The following is a 23,584-nucleotide window of genomic DNA, read 5'->3' as shown; positions in this document are numbered from 1 at the left end:
ACAGCACAAATTATGGAAAGGACTAAGAATTAAAGGGACAGTTACAATAAATAAAAAATCCTTGTTAACTTGAAATGACACCAGACTAGTACTCACAAAACAGTGATTTTCAATTGATCATGACACTTGTAATATGATTGTAACCAAGATATTCTGTGGAGATTCCAAACGGTACAGGCTGACATAAACAAGGCTGTTGGGGAACAAGGGGCAACATCATAGGACCATGAAGAGCTGTCCAGATCACTTTAACATTAATATTTGCAACCACCTTGTGATTATTAATGTTTGAAAGCAGAAATTGGGTAGTGTAAAAGTTGAAAATGACATTAGCTCTTTAACATTGCACTACCAAAAATGGTGTTAATGTTTTGTGATTCATAAAAAGTTGTCCCTCCTACACCAATGAACCTCTCTGCATTCTGCAACTCTAACATGTTATGTACTGCATGGCAGAACGTGCTCAGTGTTCGTTCACACCCCATGTCAAAATTTAACTATGTGACACCGACACATCAGAGCAAATATGTGTCCAGTATCTAACTTGACAACGTCCGATATGTGTCCAGTATCGTGTTTGTGTTTGTGTAAGGGTTTAATAGAAATTTATTCAAAAATCAATTATAGCATCTAGAAAAAGTTACTATCAGCAATTAGTCAAAAGTACAACAAAGGATGAGGTAAGAACACAGTCATATTCTGCAATGTATATCCAATTCCTGATTAACATGGTTTTAGTCATGCATGTCAAAATCAACAAAGGCTTCCCTTGCTGGAAAAGAATTCTCACCTCAATTTCATTCTGAAATATCTAATGATATCTAAGACTTGGACCAAGATGTTATCTTGTTGAATCAGTCCATTTGACTGCTTTACCCTTTTGCTATACTTGGACCTTTTCTTTTTCCAAAAGGCAAAAAAGTATGTGAAAGAAATAAATGGTGTTTGGTGCTCCACACACACACACACACACAGTAACTTTCTCAACCACTTGAGTAGAGAATAAGTTTTACCTTATCCAAAGATATGGATTTTTTACAGCACTCAAAATCAAGAATCTTAGAACAGATTGTTATTCACTTATTCATACACCAATTCTAACAAAAATATTCAATACAATCACCGTCGTCACGCAAGAGAAAAATAACTCTATACATGTGAAGAAAGTTTTCAATCTGATTGACACTCTTTGTTATTATTCCTTAAGATTGATATGTAAGTAGCAAAAACCAAGGTTGTAGAGTCTGTAATGACCTTGCTATTATAGTATATGATTTTCTTAGGTGCTGAACTTCTGCTCAGTGGTGCTTGCTGAAGCCTGCATCATCATTCAGCAACAATATTGTAAATCATTTCTTACATCACATACTTTTCATTCATTCTATTGATTGATTCACTAAGAAAACTTTACAACTAATTAAAAAGTGGTTGTTCTTGAATCTTGGTTGTGTGCAGTCACTGCACGAGCCGTGACTGCACTATCAAGATCGAACCAACCATATTTCAAACTTAATATCGGGGCGAGGGATAGCTCAACTGGTTCGAGCAAGTTGAGTTAAGGGTTAAAGGAACACGAGATTATACTGACCCCAACTGAGGTAACAAAATTGCAAACTGCACATTTCACGGATCTTGCTCCATATTGGTACATAAGAAGCATCCTGCAGTTACCACAATTGACATGTGCCACCTGATTTGCTGCAACAATAAACAATTGATGTGCAAAATCGCGACAATTTAGCTTTCGAAAGAAACATTCTTTTGAAGCATAGTATACAAAAATTCAAACCCTATGATATATTATTAACAAATAGCTCAATACCTTCCAAAGCTAGATTGACTGTGTGACAACAAGAGCATTGAACGCTGGTCGCTCCGCGGATGTACATGAGTAGAGTATGGCATCCTCCACAAACTATCTGAGCCATTTCTGTGCCTGTGAGAACACAAATGCTTGAATTATATAAAGGGTAGAGACTCAAAAGGGAAGAATAAAATCTTGCATCATACCAGGAGGTGGCACTGCTGTGACAGCATTGCAAACAGCACAGCATACAGAAGTAGCTCCAACTGGATAGACCAGAAGGTTTCTACAACCAGAACACACAAGTTGACTCTGTGAACCTGAAAGCCAAACAACTTTTGTTAAACATGCAATTAGAGAAATTCAAATCTCCAATAGTTTCATCAGCATAAAGCAATGAAAGACATGACCAAATAGAGAGCATGCATCAATGAAGAAATCAAGCACAAAAAAAAAAGTAAGATACCATTTGTTGGAGTTGGTGTATATGGAGCTGGTGGTGGAGTTGGGTAAGGGGCAAGTGGAACTGGCATTCTAAAAGACTGACTCAAAGGTATTTAACTTTCTCTACCAAATTCTACAGACAGAACAAGGTACTTTCTGCCATTTTTTTGAAGTCCTGAAAAATGAGGAAATATACAGTAAAGTAAAGATTCATTCAAGAGGGAGAAAAAAGTGATTAATTAAGTTGGTGATGAGTAGAATGAGAATGAAACCTGTGAAGCAAAAGGGTATGAGAAAATCAAATCAAAAACCAGATAAAGTAAGAGTGAAAGGAAAAGCTTCCTCCTTTTTGAAAAAAAAGAGCATGCATGAAGTTGGAGGAATGGAGGGTAGAAAGGATGAAGAAAGTAATTTGTATATAATATAATGTATTATAATATACTTGTCCAATGGCAAAAAGTGACAACTTTGGTAGTAGTAGTTTCTATAGTGAAGAAAGGGGGTAGAGAGAGAGAGAGAAGAAATGGTGGAAAAGGATACGAGTGGATGGACATGGAAAGAAATAGACTCATTAGGTGCTATATATGCTAAGTGACTGAAACGCAACTATTTCTCAACTATTTCTCACCTATTCGATTTAGATTGATTTTGAGCTTAAAACTTATAGATCCAAACAAATATAAATTTATGATTAAAACAAATAAAATAATAATAAAAAAATTGAATTAAATTAATAAATAGTATTAAAAGAATAAATATTATCAAATTGATTTAATTGAAATACACTCACAGTGTAAAAGGATTTTACACCGTCAATTAATCATATACGTTGGATATTAAAATATATTTGACTTTTATTTTAAAAATACAAACGGATAATGATGATGAATCGACCGTGTAAATCTTTTTACACTCACAGTGTATAATAATTAATCTCTTATCAAATAATAAATTATAGCATCATACAGTATTATATTAAAAACAAGAATAAAAATATATATGTGATTTGGATCGGTTTTGAAAAATCAATTTAAAATTCAATCCGAATCAAACGTGACAAAATAACATTCAAACATATTCTATAAATTTGTTTTTTTTTAATTTTTAATTTTTTTAATCGATATGTGATTTTTATTTGGATTGATTTATATTTGAACACCTCTAACAAATGGTACATGGCAGATGATAAAAAATGAAAATAAGATTAACAATATAAACAGAAGTATACCCTTGTGCTTATGTTACTGTTTGAGAGAGATAAAACTATGAAAGTGTGAATGAAAAAAATACTTGAGTTTGATTCAAACTTCTCTTCTATAATGTTTAGAAAATTAGTTAGAAAATAAAAAGTTGCAATGAAGGAGTACAATGATACTTGTAACAAACATGCAACGGAATAAAATATAGTGGTGGATATCAAAGACATGCAAGAGAGTTTAGATGATAATTCATCACTAAGTAAATATTTTATTTTTAAATAATTAAATAACTAGTATATTTATTAATTTATATAAAAAAATTATACTATCAAATTCAATTTTTATTGCTTTCAAATGCAATGGAGTAGTGCAAGGTCACATATGTTTTCATGGAAGAGAAATCGTTGAAGTGATGCTTCTGTAATAAGTAATGTTGACCACAAATGGGTTGGAAATAACAACCTATAACCTATTCCATTAAAAAAAGAGAATAAAACGAAGCAACACAGTGGACCCAAACCCTAGTGTTCGACAAAGTGCAATGCAAGGAAAGCACGTGAGCTAACCACACTCCACTTTTTTCAATGGAGTTACTCTCTACATTAGATGATACACAATTAGCCACGTTGACATTCATACAACAAGCCAATCGGGACCGTCATTAAATATTAAAGAAAACATTATTCCACCAACAACCTATACTTATACTTTGTGGTCCTCATGCATGACCTTTTTATGCAAATTTGATTTCAAGTGTCACATTTTTATTTTTGATTTTAAAGTTTTTTTTTTTTATTTTGGGCAAAATAATAGCATGTCGAGTAGGATTGATATTATTGAGATGATTATGGTTTGTTGAAAAATTATAAGTTGTTATGATTATAATTTATATTAATAGATAATTATGAACGAATATAATTATTTCAGGAGGAAAATTGAGGATTAGAATTTTAGATAAATTGATTATATATATATATATATATATATATATATATATATATATATATATATATATATATATATATATATATATATATATATATATATATATATATATATATATATATATATATATATATATATATATATCGTAACAATTTATTTCAATGATTTCACAATATAAAAAGAAAGGGAATTATGGTTGCTCTATAGTCATAGCGGTAGAAATCATTGTCCGATAACAAAGATCAATTGTGTCCATTATCTTTTATTTTAGGTTATCTTTAATCTTCTGTATTGGTTGTTGTTTTAACAATTGGTATTAGATGACGATTAACCCTAGTGCAAAATTTGAAGTAATAAGGTTTGACGAGACAAGAAATTTTGGGTTATGACAAATGAGAGTTAAGAATCTCTTGCCTTAACAAAGTTTACAAAAGGCGTTGGGTGAGACGAAGTTGTGCGGCATGGAGGATATTGATTGGACAGAGATGAAGGATAAAGTTGCATGATTGATTCGTATATGTGTTTCAGACGAGGTGATGTATCATATCTTGAACCCGAAGACTCTGAATGAGGTTTGGGACAAATTAAAGAGACAATATATGTCAAAGATGTTGATGAACAAATTGTTCACGAAACAACGACTATACATTCTAAAGATGTAGGAAGGATTTGATTTACAACAACATGTAAATGTCTTCAACAACATAATTATCGATATAGTAAGACTTGGAGTGAAGATTGGTGATAAAGATAAGGCAATTATCTTGCTCTACTCTTTACCAAGTTCTTATGACCACTTAGTGACTACTCTTACCTATGGGATATCCATTATTACTCTATGGATACACTTTTGCCTCATTCTCAAAGGAGACAAAGTGTAGAGGAAGGAACTCAAGGTGACAGTCTGTATGTGAAAAATAGGTTAATATCATGGGCAAAACAAGAGTAATTGAGGTTTTGGAAAGAAGAGGTATAAATCCAGAAATCATAAAAAATAAGTGAGTGTTATAGTTGCAAACATATTGGGCATTAGAAAAGGAACTGTCCAAACAGAAAGCGGAGTTCGTCTAGTTCTGCAAATATTGTTCAAACTGATGATTCTAGAAATGAAGCAAATATATTGTGTGTTTCATCTAGCAAGTGCACATATACGTGGATTCTTGACTTTAGTTGTTGTTACCATATGACGTCGCACCGAGAATGGTTCACTACATTCAGGTCATGAATTTTTGGATTTGTTTATATAGGTGTTGATAAAACATGTACTATCACTGGAATGACACAAATTAAAATTTCCATGGATGATGGTGGCATGTGAACATTGAATGAAGTCAGATATATTACAAAATTGAGGAAGAATTTGATTTCCCTAGGTACTCTACAGGAAAATGGTTTCTCCTACAGGTCTGAGGGAGATAGGGACACTATGAAGGTTAGCAAGAGTGCATTGATTGTGATGAGGGAAAAGAGGATTGCATGTAACATCTACAAGTTATTGTGGAACACTGTTGTAGGTGGTGTTGCATTAATTGAGTTTGATAATGATGGAACCAAACTTTGGAATATGTGTGTGGGTCATCTCAATGAGCATAGAATGATGTAACTTCATAAGAGAAATCTATTGAAGGGTGTTCGTAGTTGCAAGTTAGAATTATGAAAGTATTGTATACTTGGGAAATTGTGTCGTGTCCGGTTAAAGAACAGAAAGCACAAAACAAAGGGAATTTTAGAATATGTGCATTTTCACGCGTGGGGACCTAACAAAGAGGTATCCATGGGTGATTCGAGGTATTTTGTGACTTTCACAAATGATTTTTCTCACAAGGTTTGAGTGTATTTCTTGAAGCATAAATCTGAAGTCTTTACCAAATTCAAGTTGTGGAAGGTAGATGTAGAGAATCAAACAGGCATAAAAATCAAGTATTTGTGGTCACATAATGGGACAAAGTAGAGTGATTTGAAATTCAAGAGATTTATGAAGGATGCAATATTCAAAGACATTTCTCAGTTTGCAAGACACCACAACAAAATAGTATGACAGGGAGAATGAATATGTATTTAATTGAAATGGTAAGATGTCTCTTGTTAAATGCTATACTATCAAGAGGTTTCTAAGAAGAGGCAGTTACCATGGCGTGTTATCTTAACAATAGGTCATTATGTGCTTCATTGGAGGGGAGTGTTTCAGATAAGGTATGGACAAGTAATCCTATTGATCTTGACAATTTAAGGATTTTCAGGTGTCCTGCTTATATGCATATATCCCATGAAGATCGATCCAAACTTGATCTAAAGTCGAAGAAGTTTGTCTTTGTCGGTTATGCAAAAGATGTTAAATGGTTCATGTTATAGGATCTGATTAAAAAGAAGATATTGTTTTTGATGAGCATTTCATGTTGGAACAGTCAATTGCAACAGCTGTATCAACATCTGGAGAAGAAACTTCCAACAAATAAGTGATTCTAGTGGATGTTGATCTGCCACTAGTGAACAATTTACAGATAGTGCCTGAACAAAAAGAGAAACCAAACTCTAATACTGAAATTGACAATGAACCTGAAGTCTCAGGTGGAGTACAATATTATATTCTTGTATGTGATAGAGAGCATCATTCAACCAAGCCACCAGAAAGATATGAGTATGAAGACTTGATAGCTTATGCACTTCTAACTAGTTTTGGAGACCCTTCAACTTTTTGAGAGGCTATATCTAACCAGGAGAAAGATAAGTGGATGGTTGAAATGATGGATGAGATGAAGTCCTTGAATAAAAATAAAACATAGGAGCTTGTTGATCTTCCTAATGGAAAAAGGGTCATCGGTTGTAAGTGAGTGTTCAAGAGAAAACGAATAGTAATAGAAATTGAAGGGGAAAAGTTCAAGGCTTGTCTAGTAGCAAAGGGGAACTTACAATAGAAGAGGATTGGTTATAATGATACTTTATCTTTAGTCGTCATACATACTTCTATCAGGGAAGTATAAGCCTTTCTAGCCAACCAAGACAAGAATTTAGAGCAGAAGGATGTGAAGATAACATTTATTCACGATAATCTAGACGATAAAATTTACATGGATTAGCCAGAGGGGTTCAGTGTCACTGAACATGGCATACTAGTTTATAAATCGAAGATGTCTTTGTATGGTTTAAAGAAATCTCCCAGACAATGGTACAAGCGCTTTGATTCATACATGCTTAAAATTGGCTACGAAAGGTGTGAGTATGATTGTTTTGTTTATGTTAGAAGCTTTGGTGATGGCTCTTTTATTTTTCAGTTACCATATGTTGATGATATGTTGATTGCTAATAATCATTTAAATGATGTAAATAAACTAAAAATCATGTTGGGAAAGGATTTTAACATGAAAGACTTAGGTGTTGCTAAAAAGATTATTAGTATGGAAATTCACAAGGATATGAGTGCTAGAAATTATGGCTCTCTAAAAAAAGCTATGTTAAAAAGGTGCTAGACAAGTTTGACATGAGTAAATCGAAGGTTGTGAGTACTCCATTGGAGAATCACTTTAAGCTCTCATTCGATCAATATCCAAAGAAAGATGCAGAAGCTGAGTATATGTCAAAGGTCCCTTATGCCAGTGTTTTTGGTTGTTTAATGTATGTTATGGTCTACAGTAGACCAAAATTTTCACAAGTTGTATGTCAAGTTTGTACGTTTATGTACAAACTAGGAAAGGGTCATATGAAAGACATCAAGTGTATTTTCAGGTACTGGAAGGGTACTATGAGTTATGGTATTATGTTTAGCAATGAACATGGTTATCCTTTAGTTGTAAGATATGTTGATTTCGACTGTGTTGGTGATATGGGTGTACAACAAAGTATGTTTTTACTTTATCAAGATAACCTATTAGTTTGAAATCATTGGTTCAATCCATACTAGACATGCCGACAAATGGAGTAGAGTACATGGCAGCAGGACAAGCTACAAAAGAAGCCTTATGGTGTGTTCAATTTCACATCAATATAATGCAGTTGGTATGTTCACCAAGTCAGTCATCAATGACAAGTTCAGACATTGCTTTGTTAAGAAGAATGTGTACCTCCCTAGTTTTTAGGATGAATCATAATGCAAGAAGTCTTCATAGGGGTTTGATATTCGCCAAAGTTGAAATTGTTGAGCATGACTCATATTATTGAGATAATAATGAGTTGTTGAGATAATTATTGGTTGTTGAGAGTATAACTCATATTATTGAGATGATTATGGGTAGAGATAATTGTTTTATAGGGAAACTGAGGGTTATAATTTTAGATAAACTGAACCCTAGTATTATATATATGGCTTGTATCACTGTAATAAAATGAATTCACAAGACAGATAGAAAGGGAACTTTAGTTGCAATATAGTCGCAGAGGTTGGCACCATTGGCCGAACTGCGTTAATAAATATCGATCATGTCCATTATCTTTTACCTTCATTTATCTTTTTATACTGGTTGTTATTCTAACGTAGTATATTAAAAATAAAATCTAAACTAAGCACAAGATGTGCAAAACATAAATCAAATGCAAGATTTTAACTTTTTTTAAAGCTAATCTCAAATGTCATACTACCTTCACAAGCAACAAGATAATCACGAAATTAGATCCTTTCTAATTTTTTTCCTCGTGCCCTATCTCATGTGTAAGTTTGAACTGTTGGATTAATCCAACAATTAAAAGACAACAAAGAGATTTATTTTAAAGAACAAGAGAAATTAATATAATTTATTTTCTTTTATTAATCTAATGTGTAAGAGACAAAAAAATGCGATAAACTAATGAAAATAACTCCAAGAGCTATTTCCCACTCACAACAACAACTATACTCCTGAGTATCTGCAAGATGTCCATGGTGGACAACATCAAAGCAAAGGAGAAGAGAATTCAAATCAATAAGATAAACGGCATAAGTTGTAAGGTAGAATGACCCACATCTACACATATAGTACAACATTCACACAACTTCATTCTCACACCTAATCCATCAACATACTCAAGACAATCACATATTCATCATTTAAATTATGCAATGAGACCCATGACATCAGCTAGACTCATATGCATGTGGTACCATATCATCAACAATTGGTTCACTCAGGAACCAAGTTTACCCTGCTCGAACCCTGAATCTACTTTGCTCGGATTCAGGACAAGTCACCAATCCACCCTGCTCAGATTGCAACTTTCCTCGTTCACAACAACAAAGACATCATGCTTATCAAAACACGTCAATGCAACAACAACATAAGGTTTAAAGACCCTTTTCAAAAATAAATAAAACATGCATTGACCCAATGATACTAACTCCCCCTACTCGAACTATTATTCACCAACAAAATAACAACATCAATATTATACAATAACCTCAACATAAAAACATTATCATAATAACATCATCAACATCAACATCCTCGACACAACAACTGTGAGTGAAACTTTCTGTTAAATGTATTTTGCATGATGTCAAAACTAGGATACTTTATCATTAATGTATATTGGACGGTATCCTCCGATTCTTAATGTGTATCTTAGCATTAGGAAGCATAAAAGTATTTGGAAACAAGTTGGAAAAGGTTTCATGCATAAAAAATGCATCAAATATGATTTTTATGAATAATCAACTTTTAGGTCGACACATACATAATTCAGGTCGGCACATAGAAGAATTTTTTTTCTATGTGTCAACACATCCACTTTATAGGTCGACTCATTTACTGCATTATTAAAGCCTGTAGGATCTGTTAGATGTGCCACCTCTATAGGTCAACACATGACCTTGACAGGTTGACGTATGACCTATACAGGTCGGTACATGCGTCGAACAGGTCGGCTCATGGCTTTCATAGGTCGGCCTATGCAACAAAAATTTCCAAAAATTCACAATTTTTTCAAATCTTTTGCATTCTTTTTTCCTCTAAACATGCATGCACATAAATACTTCATACATTGATCTTTTTCTAGTAATATTTCAAGAGAATAAAATCTATACGAAACCAGGATTCTAAGATAATATAGGGTGTGTTTGAGATGAGTCTCATGGGGGAGTTGAATTACTTCCTTCATCTTCAAATCAAGCAACTCAACAAAGGGACATTCGTGTATCAAACCAAATATTGCAACGACTTGCTAAAGCAATTTGGTATGGAAGATGCAAGATCTATTGACACTCCAATGCCCACAAATGGAAACTTAGAAATGAATGAAAATGGTAAGTATGTTGATGTCAAGAAGTATAGAGGTATGACTGGTTCTCTTCTATATCTTACTGCATCTAGGATGAATATTATGTTTAGTGTGTGTATATGTGCTTGTTATCAATCGGCTCCTAAGGAATCTCATTTAAAATCCGTAAAATGCATTCTTAGATATCTTCATGGTACTTAAAAGCACGGGATTCAGTATTATAAGGGAAGCGATTGTAATTTGGTTGGTTATACCGATTCCGATTTTTCTGGTTGCAAATCGGATAGGAAAAGTACTAATGGATTTTGCCACATGTTTTTCAAATTTCTTAGTAAGTTGGCATATCAAGAAACACTACTATGAAAAATACCTATCAAAATGGTTGGAAAAAGGATACCACCATGCTGGACCAACCGTTGTAAGGTAATGTGTGATTGTATGTATGATGCTTTCCACCACGGTCGTATGACCGTGATTATAAGTCAAGTAGCACGTTACCTACCACAACGGATACTTTAAACAACCGTTATTGTATGTCTCAACCTATCACAATAGTTGCTTTAAACAATCCTTGTTGTATGCCTTTTAATAAAATAAAAAAATGCAGCAGTAGAACAACAACAACAACAACAACAACAAGAACAACAAAAACAAGAACAACAAAAATAAGAACAACAAGAGAAATAAGAACAACAAAAACAAGAACAACAAGAGAAATAAGAACTACAACAAGAATAAGAACAAGAACAAAAACAACAACAATAACAACAACAACAACAAGAAGAACAATAACATGAACAAGAACAACAACAAGAACAACAACAAGAACAACAAGAATAACAACAATAACAATAACAACAACCACAAAAAGAACAACAAGAACAACAACAAGAATAACACACTCTAACATTGCTAACTTGAATCCATGTTTTCCTTGTCTCATTCAAGTTGGAGAAAAGGTGATGGAGTTCTGAAATTTGTTAATGAAAGAAATGATGTTTTTGAGTTTTGTTTGTGGAAGAAATGATTTTTTTGACCATGGTCTAGTGGAGAAATAAAGTGTCGTAAATGGAAGAAGATGTTTGGAGGTAGAAGATGAAGTTCTTCTAAGTTGGAAGTTCATCTAAGTTTTAGGTTTCACGCGGATCACCAGTGGTAGTGTCTTGAACGTTGATACTCACTAAATGGACGAAAGCAATATTTTAAGAACAGTGAAGAAACGCAATAAACACGTTTATATTTCTAACCTATCATAAAAAGTGTTTTAAAAATAAATAAAAATAAAACTATAGGTTCCAACCTATCACAACGGTTACTTTAAACAATCGTTGTTGTATGTATCAACCTATCACAATGGTTACTTTAAACAACTGTTGTTGTATGTCTTTTACTAAATAAATAAAAACAAAATTGTAGGTGTTAGGATTCAAACTCATGATCAGGCGCCACTTTTCACGGCGGTTGGAAGTTCCAACTATGGTGAAAAGTGGCTTGAAAATAAATAAAAAACAAAACTGTAGATGTTAGAATTCGAACGCATGACCAGACGCCACTTTTCACCATGGTTAGTACCTAAGACTATTGTGAAATATATTTTAGTAAATACAAAAAAAAAGCGCCCAAAAAAATTATTACCACGGTTACAGGAAGATCGTTGTAAAATGGGTGTTACGAAAAGTCTATTTTGTAGTAGTGAAACAGGTTTCCGTTGCTTTGTCAACTTCCGAGGCGGAATACGTGGCATCCTGTTGTTGTTGTGCTCAAGTTTTGTGGCATGATCATTGGAGGATCTACAAGCCATAGGAAGATTGTCCACTGCAGTTGGACTTTCAACCTTCCCCTCTTATGTGCGACAATAACTACTTGATTTTGATATTAAACTACAATGTATTCCTATTATGTGCAACAACATTAGTGCTATTAATCTAACCAAAATTCTGGTGCTACACTCTCACACTAAGCATATTGAGATCCGACACCACGTCCTACGTGACCATGTTGAGAAAGGAGATGCCGTATTTGAGCAATGTTGATAGCAAAAATTAACTTGCGGATATCTTTACAAAACCTCTTGTGACCGAACCATTTTTTAACATTCGAAGAGAATTGGGGATTCTTGATTGTCTTGCCTAAGTATGATTTGTTGCATGCATTTTATATACTTTCGCTCTAACTTTCCTTGGAAGTTCAATCATATATGAGTGTATCCGTCATCAAGTCATAAGCGAAGTAATAGTGTTTCATTTTCCCTCTTTCAAAGTAATCTTTTACTTTTTCATGTTGTTTATGTTCTAAATGATTGATATTATTGATGTATGAAATAGTACATGAATGTTCACTTCCAAAATTTTCTATTGATGTATGTCAATTTATATTCTTATAGTGACTTTATGCTATTCTTTCTTAATACTTGAAATATGTTCTTGGTGCATAGACTTGTTATCTATTCCGGCATGAGATATGTTTGAACATGTTATAACGTTAGCAAAAAATTTATTATGTGTCATTGTTATGATAACATATCTGTTTTTGGTTTGTGTGGTGGTAAATCTATATATCGCCTTGCTAGAGCATATGCGTATGCAACATTTTGGGAGCACCAAAGGCATATGTCACGTAATCTTGTCGCTTTTGTAGTAACTCAAAAGTTTTTTTATTACATTGTATCCTTCATCTTTCATGTTTGTGTTATGTTATTTGGCATAAGTTGTGACAACCATGTTATGTTGTTGCTTTATATGCTTTTATTTTTGTTTATCCATTCTTTTAATATGTATATCATTCTATGTGGGTGCTATCGTATTGATGTTCTTATCTTTGTAAACCGTCTATGTGTGTTATATTGGTCTATGCATGATTTATTATAATTCTCATGTATTACTTTGTTTCTTTTTGATATTTTCAAAGAGGGAGAAGCAATATGAAGTTGGAATGTATACATTCAGAGGGAGACTTCATGAAAACATGAAATGCATCATATCTAGTTTTGTCATCATCAAAAAAGGGGAGTATGTGAGTGCAACTTTCCATTAGATATTATACAATAACCTCAACATAAAAACATCATCATAATAACATCATCAACATCAACATCCTCGACACAACAACTGTGAGTGAAACTTTCTGTTAAATGTATTTTGCATGATGTCAAAACTAGGATACTTTATCATTAATGTATATTGGACGATATCCCTTGATTCTTAATGTGTATCTTGGAATTATGAAGCATAAAAGTATTTGGAAACAATTTGGAAAAGGTTTCATGCATAAAAAATGCATCAAAAATAATTTTTGTGAAAAATTAACTTGTAGGTCGACATATAGAAAAAAAAAATTCTATGTGTCAACACATCCGCTTTATAGGTCGACTCATTTACTGCATTATTAAAGCCTGTAGGATCTGTTAGATGTGCCGCCACTGTAGGTCGACACATGACCTTGACAGGTCGACGTATGACCTATATAGGTCAGCACATGCGTTGAACAGGTCGGTTCATGGATTTCATAGGTCGGCATATGCAACAAAATTTTCCAAAAATTCACAAATTTTTCAAATCTTTTGCATTCCTTTTTCCTCCAAACATGCATGCATATAAATACTTCATACATGCATCTTTTTCTAGTAAGGTTTTTAGAGAGTAAAACCTATACGAAGTCAGGATTTTAAAGCATCTCATCATCTTCAACCTTCATTCTATGTATGCATAAAAACAAACTACACATAATCACTTTTTAGTTGAGTGTCATCTAGAATTAGGGTTGATAACATCCAATTTAGGATTGGTGAATTATAAATTGAGTTGAGATCTTTGAGGGTTTCAAATAAGAAAACCAAGTTGGCGTTTTCCTTCAAGAATGATTAGGGATTTGAAGGTTTTGGACAAGATTTCTCAACTTGGATTCGATCGAGTGAAAGCTTTGAAGTACGGTTGTTTCTTGCAAATAAGTAGCGTGAGACGGTGGATCATATTGGTAAATCTTAGGTTTCAACAATTGCGTGTTTTGGATTCGATCGAGTGAAAGCTTTAAACAACAAGAGGTTTCTTGCTAAGAAGTAGCGTGAGACGGTGAATCAAATCGGAATTGTTGGGTTACTTGATCAAGTTTGATCAAGGGAAGAGAAAGTATTAGAATCAACATCAAGCTTAGGGTTTGTGTGATTGGATTTCTACATTTCTCTTGTATACGCTTTTTGCGAAGTAAGGTTAATTACACTATCTCAATTCTAGTTTAAATGAGGGCATACGTACCCATAGCGAGGTCGATTGGGGAACTGCCTAAACAAATCCTTGTGTACTCTCTCTCTCTCTCTCTCTCTCTCTCTCTCTATATATATATATATATATATATATATATATATATATATATATATATATATATATATATATATATATATATATATATATATATATATATATATATATATATATATATATATATATATATATATATATATATATATATATATTTATCTCTCTTTTATTTTTGGTTTGCAAATTTTTGATTTCATTGGTCGTGCGATCAAGTTGTTTGGATATTATTTTTGATTACATTTTGAATTTGGTGTTGTTGATTTGATCACAATTCCTTAGGCTGTGATTGATTTTTAAGATCAACAATACCATATAAAATTTCAAACAATATTTATCATACCGTGATTACTATTACACATATCCGACCTTTTTTATAGCGGGTTCGGTTAGAAGATTTTGATCCGGGATATTTCCACTTGCTTCCGCGCCTTACATTTTTCAAAACCATTTTTTGTCAAAGTTTTTAACTAGGGATCTATTCACCCTCCTATAGATCTAAGCCTATCGTCTAATAACAACAACATCACATATTCTACAATTCAATATATAACTAAGTTAACACATAATTATATACAACATCACTTAGTTCATGAACGTATCTCATGATCATACAATATCACATCAATTTAATCAACTCATTGTGAAAACATAATTATCACAACAATTAATCATACAATGTTCCATAAACAATATCAAAACATAAAAAAGATGCAACAACGTAGTTCCCCTTTCGAACTATCACCATCATAACAACAATTATACATATTCACATACAAGAATCACACAACTCAAATATTCATACACCATATACAACCAAATTTATGCATACAAAACATCATCTTTCGTTAATCACATAACAACACCAAATAGCATAATCGATTTATTTATAACAATTAAATAATTTTTCTAAATTAGTTATTAACACGCAACAACCCAATGTAATCATGCAAGTAATTAATTTAAGTCACCAAAAACATGCCCATCATCAGTTAACATGAATCACACGACAACACAAAACATAAAACCCAACTCAGCAGCTAGAAACACAACCACCGACATTACACCTTAAGTAAAATAGTATATTCATGTCATTAAGTGCATATTCAGTCTCTTAAGACATGACCATAAGATAGTACTACGCGTTAGCTTTCCAACGCTTTTGACCACATCACAAATGGAGTCACAGATCTCAAGTTATGATATTTTTCATTAGGCACAACAGAAGTCATGAGGGTTGACAAATGTCACTTAGAACTGGATTTTTCCTACGGCCAGTTCGTCGCTAAGTCCTAGAATCTGCGGGTAAATATCCATAATTTGTTTTTCTGTGTTTTCCACCATAGAACCTCCTCCGGACATCCCATTTCGATTTTGTAAAAAGTCTAGATCTCAAAATTTGACATATAACGATTATCCAATGATTAAAACCACAAATTCACAATTTATAACAGATTGACATTAATAAAATAATATATTTTTATACTTTCACATTTACCCCAAAAGCTCTAAAACCCCCAACAATGGTGAAAACATATTAACACATTAAAGCAGAAATTATAATTAATTAAAGTACACGAATTTCATTAACAATCACAACAGATATTATTAAATCAATATCAATTTACAAAATTAAATCAAAACTCAATGCACTATTGAAGATTAAGGACTCCTCAATTCTACCCCTCATGCATTATACCAATTATTGAGATAATTCTTCCCCTTACCTGGTTATCCTAAGAACAATTAAAAAGTTCTTACTTGATGTTCTTCTTTCCTAACATCTTTGTCTTCTCTTTCTCAATCCCTTGTTCTAACATTTTTCTTTTTGTTTTCACATACTGATGAAAAAAAATTCTCCCTAGCCTCTTAACTTCCTTTTTATAATAACAAAAATTCTTAAATTGGATTTCTCCCTTCTATCATCACTTATTCACAAAATTCCCCACCTTATCATTTCTCTTCGAATTCTATTTACTCTTATTATTTTAATCCTAATTATAAGATAATAAAATATAATAATAATATACTTAGGGTAATCTATTAATAATTATAATTATTACCTAGCCTTAATTATCTCTTACTCTTTCCTCCCCTCTACTTCTCACAATCCTACTTTTGGCCTCACTTCTCTATTTTCTGTATAATTAAATAAATCTGATAAAAATACTATTATTTTAATTACTAAAATAATTTCTAATAATTTTAACTCAGTTCTACCAATCTCTAATTACTCCTACACTCTCATATCGAGGTCACACACCCTCATCATCCAATTTAATTTAATTATCACATATAATAGTTAAATTAAAATACAAATAAATCATATAATATAAAAATTTAAAAACTAGGGTGTTACAGGTTAGCCTGAGCTACTATTTCTTCCCTTCCCATAACTATAGAGGATCTGACAGGTCGAAGCATCTCTTGTTGTTGTTATCCTAGATTAAGATGAACACCCACATTGTCAGGTATTCCAATTGGCACGACTAGCGCAATTTGAGAGATTGTGTGTGCTTGGGCCTGACGGGCACCGAAGAAATCGGTTATTCGACCCATTTAATTGGCCAACAACTGGTAACTCTGGTTGATGATCTGAGTTATGAGTTAAACATTGTACCAATTTGTTGAGTAAGCATGTTAACTATCTCGTGGTTACTCTCGTCTATTTGTTGTCTTATGGACACTACGCCAAAAACTAGAATAGACAGCGCACCTTAGAGGGCGCTTTCTTAAAGAAGCGCACTCTAAAGTGAAGAGAAAAAATAAGGAGCGAACAACTGGAATAGACAACTCACTTTAGAGGGCGCTTTTGTAACAAAGCGCCCTCTAAAATGAAGCGAAAAAATAATGAGGAAATGGACGGACACCAATAGAGGACGCGTTTATGAAAGCGCCCTCTAAGGGTACCCTTAGAGGGCACTTTTAAAAAAGCGCTCTCTAAGTCCATGTACATTTCCAGTTTATAAGGCGCTTTTGGAAAGCCTTAGAGAGCGCTTTTAGAAGCGCCCTCTTAGGCCCCCTTTAGAGGGCGCTTTTTTTACACAAGCGCCCTCTAAGGTCCCCTTTAGTAAACATTAAAATTATAACATATACTGCATGTCTCTTTATTTTCCCTCTCTATATGCTATTTCGTTTACGTAACTGGGTTTTCTCTCTACTGCGATTACTCTCTACTGCGATTACTCTCGTCCTCCGTTCGTTCTCCCTCCCTCACCGTCGTCGTCGCCGTCGCCTTTTTCTGCTGCTGCGTTCATGTTCACTGAGTTATCTGCGTCCACCGTCGCTGTTCACTTTCTTCTCCATCGTTACCGTCACCTTGAAGGTATTTCTCTTCTCCATCGTTACCGTTCACTTTCTTCAGGTGTTTGATTAGGGCATTTTCTAAACTGAGTTTTACATTTTGTGTATTATGTTGATTAATGTTGTTTAGGGCAAACGAGCACTATATGGTGTTCATGAGCACCTTGTTGTAAGGTTTTTTATTTCTGATTGAAAACTGATGTCATTTGGAGTGTGTTTGAGCTTGTGCTTGGAAGTTTGATGATTATGGATGCAAGTTTGTTCATGTTCCAAACACCATAAGTTTGCATTGGTCTTTTGTATGCAGTAGGTGTGTGTGAGTTTGTATTCAATAATGATAAAAAAAGAGAGAGTTTAGATTGTTGTAACATGAGAGAAATGGAAGGTATATGAATGTGTTTTTTGTGTAGCTTCACGAATATGGTCATTGTCTTACTTGGGTCTTATTGAATCATTTCTATATTACAGATAAAATGGCTAACCAAGACGATACCCATGACGCGAGTGGATCACGTAACAATGTTGAAAAAGAAATCAAACGAGGATTGACTGTTATGAAGTCAATCATTCGTGCAAGAGACAAGGGTGAAAAATTCGAAGTACATTGGAGTGCTGAAGACCAACTAATTGAGCCTAACGGTTCAATGTTGGCAAGTTACATTGGTTTCCTTGTTCGACAACATATTCCGATTACATGTGATAATTGGAGAAGTCCGGAATTGAAGGTTGGCAAAGAAAAAATATGGTCCGAGATACAGGTACTTACCATATATTGTTATATGTTTTTTTTTTTGACTATTTGTTGACCATATATTGTTATAATATTACTTATAATAACACACTCCATGTGTATGTTTTTTAGAGATCCTTTCACATCGATGAAAGCCGGCAAAAATATTGTATTCAATTGGCCGGAAAAAGACTCTGAGGATTTCGATCCTTTTTGTCCAACAAATTTCTCAAGGATGAGGAAGGAAAATTTGTTGAAGCAGAACGGCCAATGAAGTATGCGGAGATTATTTCAGCCGAAGAATGGGATAACTTTGTCGCCAAACGAAGAAACGAAAAATTCCATGTAATGTCTATTAATTATGGTATTATACAATTGTTAAGTTACTTGGTTCTAATATGCCTTAAACTTTTTTATCCAGGAAGTAAGCGACAAAAATCGGAAAAGGGCATCAAAACCCGCGTATCCGTACAAAAAAGGATGTACAGGATATGCACGGTTACAACAAAGAATTGTGAGTATATTCAAATGCTATGAGCTTATACATTGTCACAATGTTATAATTGATGATCTTATAATCTGATTCAATGTGTAGCTAGCCGAGGAGAAAAGTGACGCAACATCTCTTCCGGAGCACGTATTATGGAAGGCTGCTCGGGTTGGGAAGGATGGGGCTGTCGTTGAAGCGGTTCAAAATGTTTATGACGAATGTGTAAGTATATGTAACATTATTTCTTTAATTATATCGAAAATTTTGTTAGACATATAATTCATTTTTAATCTCCTCTAATAATATTTCAGGAGACTTTATCCCAAACCTTACCTTCAACCGAGGTCCAGGATTGCAGGAGCGTACTTAGTCGAGTACTAAATGTTCTTGAGTATTCCGGTCGTGTGAGGGGTAAGGGTTTTCGTGTGACTCCATCGTCATTTTATAAAAAACCAAAAACAAAAAATCCTACCAACAAAGAGGTGATGGAGACCTTGGCGGAGTTAAGGGCACAAGTACTCGAACTGCAAAAGGAGAATGCAAGGTATAGAGAGGAAAGATGCGGTTCCGAGGCAAAAGATACTAGTGACCGAGCTAGTATCAATTGTCAACCGAAATTTCCCGAGGTAATTATATATGTTATTATGAAATTAAAATAGCACTTTTTTACTTGACACATATACACGTTAACAATAACATTTATTATTGGTTTAGGGCATTACACCTTGTCAGCTGTATCTATCGTCACCAACTTATCGCATAGTTGGCAAGGGAAAAATGCACAACACTTCGGGTGAATTACTTCACCATAATCCCCTCCCGGTGGGATATATGAAAGTTTCAGTTGACCTTGTATTAGATACGGACGCGCTTCTACCATTACCTGACGTTGTTTCAGAGACAACGTTGATGCGAGATGCAGTCGGATCCTTTGTTGGATGGCCGTCAGATCTAATTTTCCCAGATGCCGAGGTATATATGTTCTAAATGATTATGAATATTTAGTATTCACATTTCAATTCAGCTACAATTATGATATTTAATCAATCCTTATTACATGGTAATGTTAGACTCCTACAAGACCCACACATAAAGCTGGTAAAGGGATTTCAAGATGCATCGAGTCGGTTGCATCTCAAAAAGAGGTACAAATATATATACCCATTGAATTATATACGCAACGATTCTGTTGCATCACAAAAAGTCATGATTTAATTTATATGAATTTTTAGGTTCCCGGTCGAAAGTTGAAAAAAGCTGGTAAGGATATTCCAACGACGTCCGGGATAAAATCTCAAATTATGATGCGTCTTGAGAAAATGGTGGAAGAGTCCGATATTATGCACGGCGCCATCCGTAGTGTAGATTTTGATGAAGGTGTTTTCGGAATTGCTCATTCCGAAATAATTGCAAAGGAGGAGATGCAACAACTTTTTGAACACGAAGAATTGGGCATCGCTGTCATTCATACATACATATGGTACTCCGATCAATCTATTATTTACTTAGTTGAACAATTTATTTACACATTTCAATGAGTAGTCTAATGTTTATTATGTTTCTATTTAAGGTATATGTATGACACATTGATGCGGGGAACTGAATTGTGTAACCGATTCAATTTTATTGCTGCTTCCCGTATCAACACAACGTTTATAACGAAAAATCCAACATCCGTAAAGAATGAACTAGTCGATAGATTCATGGCGGCCGGCGATAATACTACACCCAGTTTGTATTTTTTACCGTTTAATTCTGGCAACGGGTTAGATTTTCTTTCTAATAATTTCATTCTAATCTATGTATATATTTTACGTAGAAAATTTTCATGCATCTAAATTTTTGTTTTATTTTACAGTGGTCACTGGGTGTTGGTTGCTATGGATCTTTCGAGACTAATGGTGTATTATCTCGATTCGTTATCGGGTGATTGGAGTAAATATCTGAGTATGAAGAAGACGGTTGACGCGTAAGTGAAATTCCCCTAAATATTCGTGTGGATTTGTATATTTAATTATGTCTGTCAGATTGATCTCAATATACGTTTTTATTTTGTTAGGGCAATACTAAAATTTAGATCGAAAAAGAATTATCGTAATAGGAAGGACATTACCTGGGTCAGAGTTCAGGTATATATTAAGTATCTTATTTTTGCTTATAATAGTGTTTGTTTTTTTCTTATAATAGTGTTTGTAAGAAATTAACTATATATATATTATTTGTTTTTCTGTGTAGTGTCCTCAGCAAAACAATTCAGTCGATTGCGAATTTTTTGTATTGAGATTTATGAGAGATATCATTGCGTTGAATCGTATAGACATCCCAAAAATGGTATGGAATAATAACTTAGGATTTATTTTAATATTATCGGATATTTCATCTAATTTGTTACTAAATCATGAATATGTTTTATTCTCTTAATTGTAGTACTTTGACGAATACAAATCTTACTCAAGAGCTCATTTGGATGAAATGAAGGATGAATTGTGTCAATTCATTATTGATCAAAGAATCATATAGGTTGTATATTGTTGTACATATATGTATGGAATGTTGTTGTACATGCATGAATATATATTAATGTTGTATATATGGAGGATTAATGTTGTATATAAATGGATTCATGTTGTATATATCAATGGATTAATGGTGTATAACATTGGATTAAAGGATGAAATCAATATGAATTTTACACTTTTGCAGCATGCGAACAGGTTCCCAATTAAATACCCACTGTTTTTCAAACAATTTTTTTTAAAATAACTAACACTTTAGAGGGCGCTTTCTGTAGGAAGCGCCCTCTAAACACTTTACATTGACAACTTTAGAGGGCGCTTTGTCCAAAAAGCGCCCTCTAAGGTGGCCCTTTATGGACCACTCCAGAGGGCGCTTTTTTCTGAAAGCGCACTATAATGTGGCCCTTAAAGGGCCACTTTAGACAGCGCTTTCTCCAGGAAAACAAAGCGCTGTCTTTACCTATGCCAGCGCCACTTTAGAGGGCGCTTAAAAGCGCTGTTATAGGCCAAAATAAGCGCCCTCTTTTCCCTTATTTGGCGTAGTGGGACAACATGGAGTTTATCGTAAGAGCAAACACGTTTAGGGGCATAAATGCAGTCCCTCCATGTTGTGTTGCTCGACTAGGGTGACTAATGGCAGACCCTGACGCCGTGTATGGATTCAAATGGGATGTTATCATTGCGTTATTATCTACAAACATCGAAGTGTTGCTCTGTAATATTGACATTATTGGAGTTAAAATACCATAGGAAAAATCTCTCGACACCTGTGAGATCGTGAAATTTGATACATAAGAAGGCCTAGGGTCCACCAAGGAAACACTTGTTGGCCTGAGAGTAGTCAGAATACTTGTTGCAACAGGCAAGGCAAACACTACCCTTAGCATTGGTGTCACACTTGCTACTGGGTTAAAGACAAGTTCATTATTCCCTATGGGATTAGTATTCTTCGTCGTTCCAACCATCAAAGAGACAAGTTGTTCATTCTCTAGAGCATTGTTTTGGGGAAGCGGTGTGTTTCTAGGATAAACCATTTTGACTAAAATTTTACCATTCCTCAAACGCATACAAATCCATATGTAGAAATATTTTTAAATACAATTTTTTTTTACAACAAATACGAAAAACAAACACTTTTCAAACTAAACTCAAAGTTTGCACAAACATATTTCACTGGGCGTGCCAATTTGTTCACCGGTGTTCTTAGTAAACAATCACTTACTTTTGAGTTAATTACTTGAAGGACCAAACTAGTAAATCATATGGCAAGTTTGTGTTGAGTTTTTAAGAAAAAAAGTGTCATTTGATCTTGTTGGATTTCTTGCAGTGAATGTTGGGTGTTTTCAATAAAATGACTATGTTATAAAAATGATTGGCAAACTGATTTCGAATGTGTCGAAACTAGCCTTTGAATGTTAAAAGAAATTTAAATAGAAAAAAAGTGTATTTGAATAAATGTAAAAGTGGTAGGCAAATATATTTTCTTCAGAAAACTCGTTTCTCTCTTATGTGCGGGTAATTTGAGTGTGATAGAAGTTTACACTGTTTTTGCCACCCCTGATCCTAACACTAGAATTCCTATTTATAATACTATAAATTATCTGTCTTCTAACGTTCAAATGATCCTCCGTCTCACACATCATTCCTGCATGTTAGTTGA

General features: G+C 33.7%; 1 protein-coding gene across 1 annotated transcript; it reads right to left on the bottom strand.

Moving 5' to 3' along the window:
- Window positions 1-996: 996 nt before the first annotated feature.
- LOC127074309 (protein LOL1) lies at window positions 997-2,877 on the bottom strand. The gene is made up of 6 exons (XM_051015622.1): window positions 2,521-2,877; window positions 2,271-2,423; window positions 2,011-2,124; window positions 1,823-1,936; window positions 1,589-1,698; window positions 997-1,318 (listed from the first exon to the last, which is right to left on the bottom strand). The coding sequence occupies exons 2-6, from the start codon at window positions 2,335-2,337 to the stop codon at window positions 1,280-1,282; spliced, it is 444 nt and encodes a 147-aa protein (XP_050871579.1). The 5' UTR covers window positions 2,338-2,423; window positions 2,521-2,877; the 3' UTR covers window positions 997-1,279.
- Window positions 2,878-23,584: the final 20,707 nt, after the last annotated feature.

The sequence above is a fragment of the Lathyrus oleraceus genome, chromosome 4 (assembly GCF_024323335.1).
Source record: "Lathyrus oleraceus cultivar Zhongwan6 chromosome 4, CAAS_Psat_ZW6_1.0, whole genome shotgun sequence".
Taxonomy (NCBI): domain Eukaryota; kingdom Viridiplantae; phylum Streptophyta; class Magnoliopsida; order Fabales; family Fabaceae; genus Lathyrus; species Lathyrus oleraceus.
This window is presented reverse-complemented; position numbering and strand designations above follow the sequence as displayed.

Excerpts from the sequence above, each read along its gene's own strand:
- LOC127074309 (XM_051015622.1), bottom strand. The coding sequence starts at position 2,337 with ATGCCAGTTCCACTTGCCCCTTACCCAACTCCACCACCAGCTCCATAT. Across the intron at positions 2,125-2,270 it reads TACACCAACTCCAACAAATG|GTTCACAGAGTCAACTTGTG; the intron begins GTATCTTACTTT and ends TTTGGCTTTCAG. Across the intron at positions 1,937-2,010 it reads CACAGCAGTGCCACCTCCTG|GCACAGAAATGGCTCAGATA; the intron begins GTATGATGCAAG and ends GTGTTCTCACAG.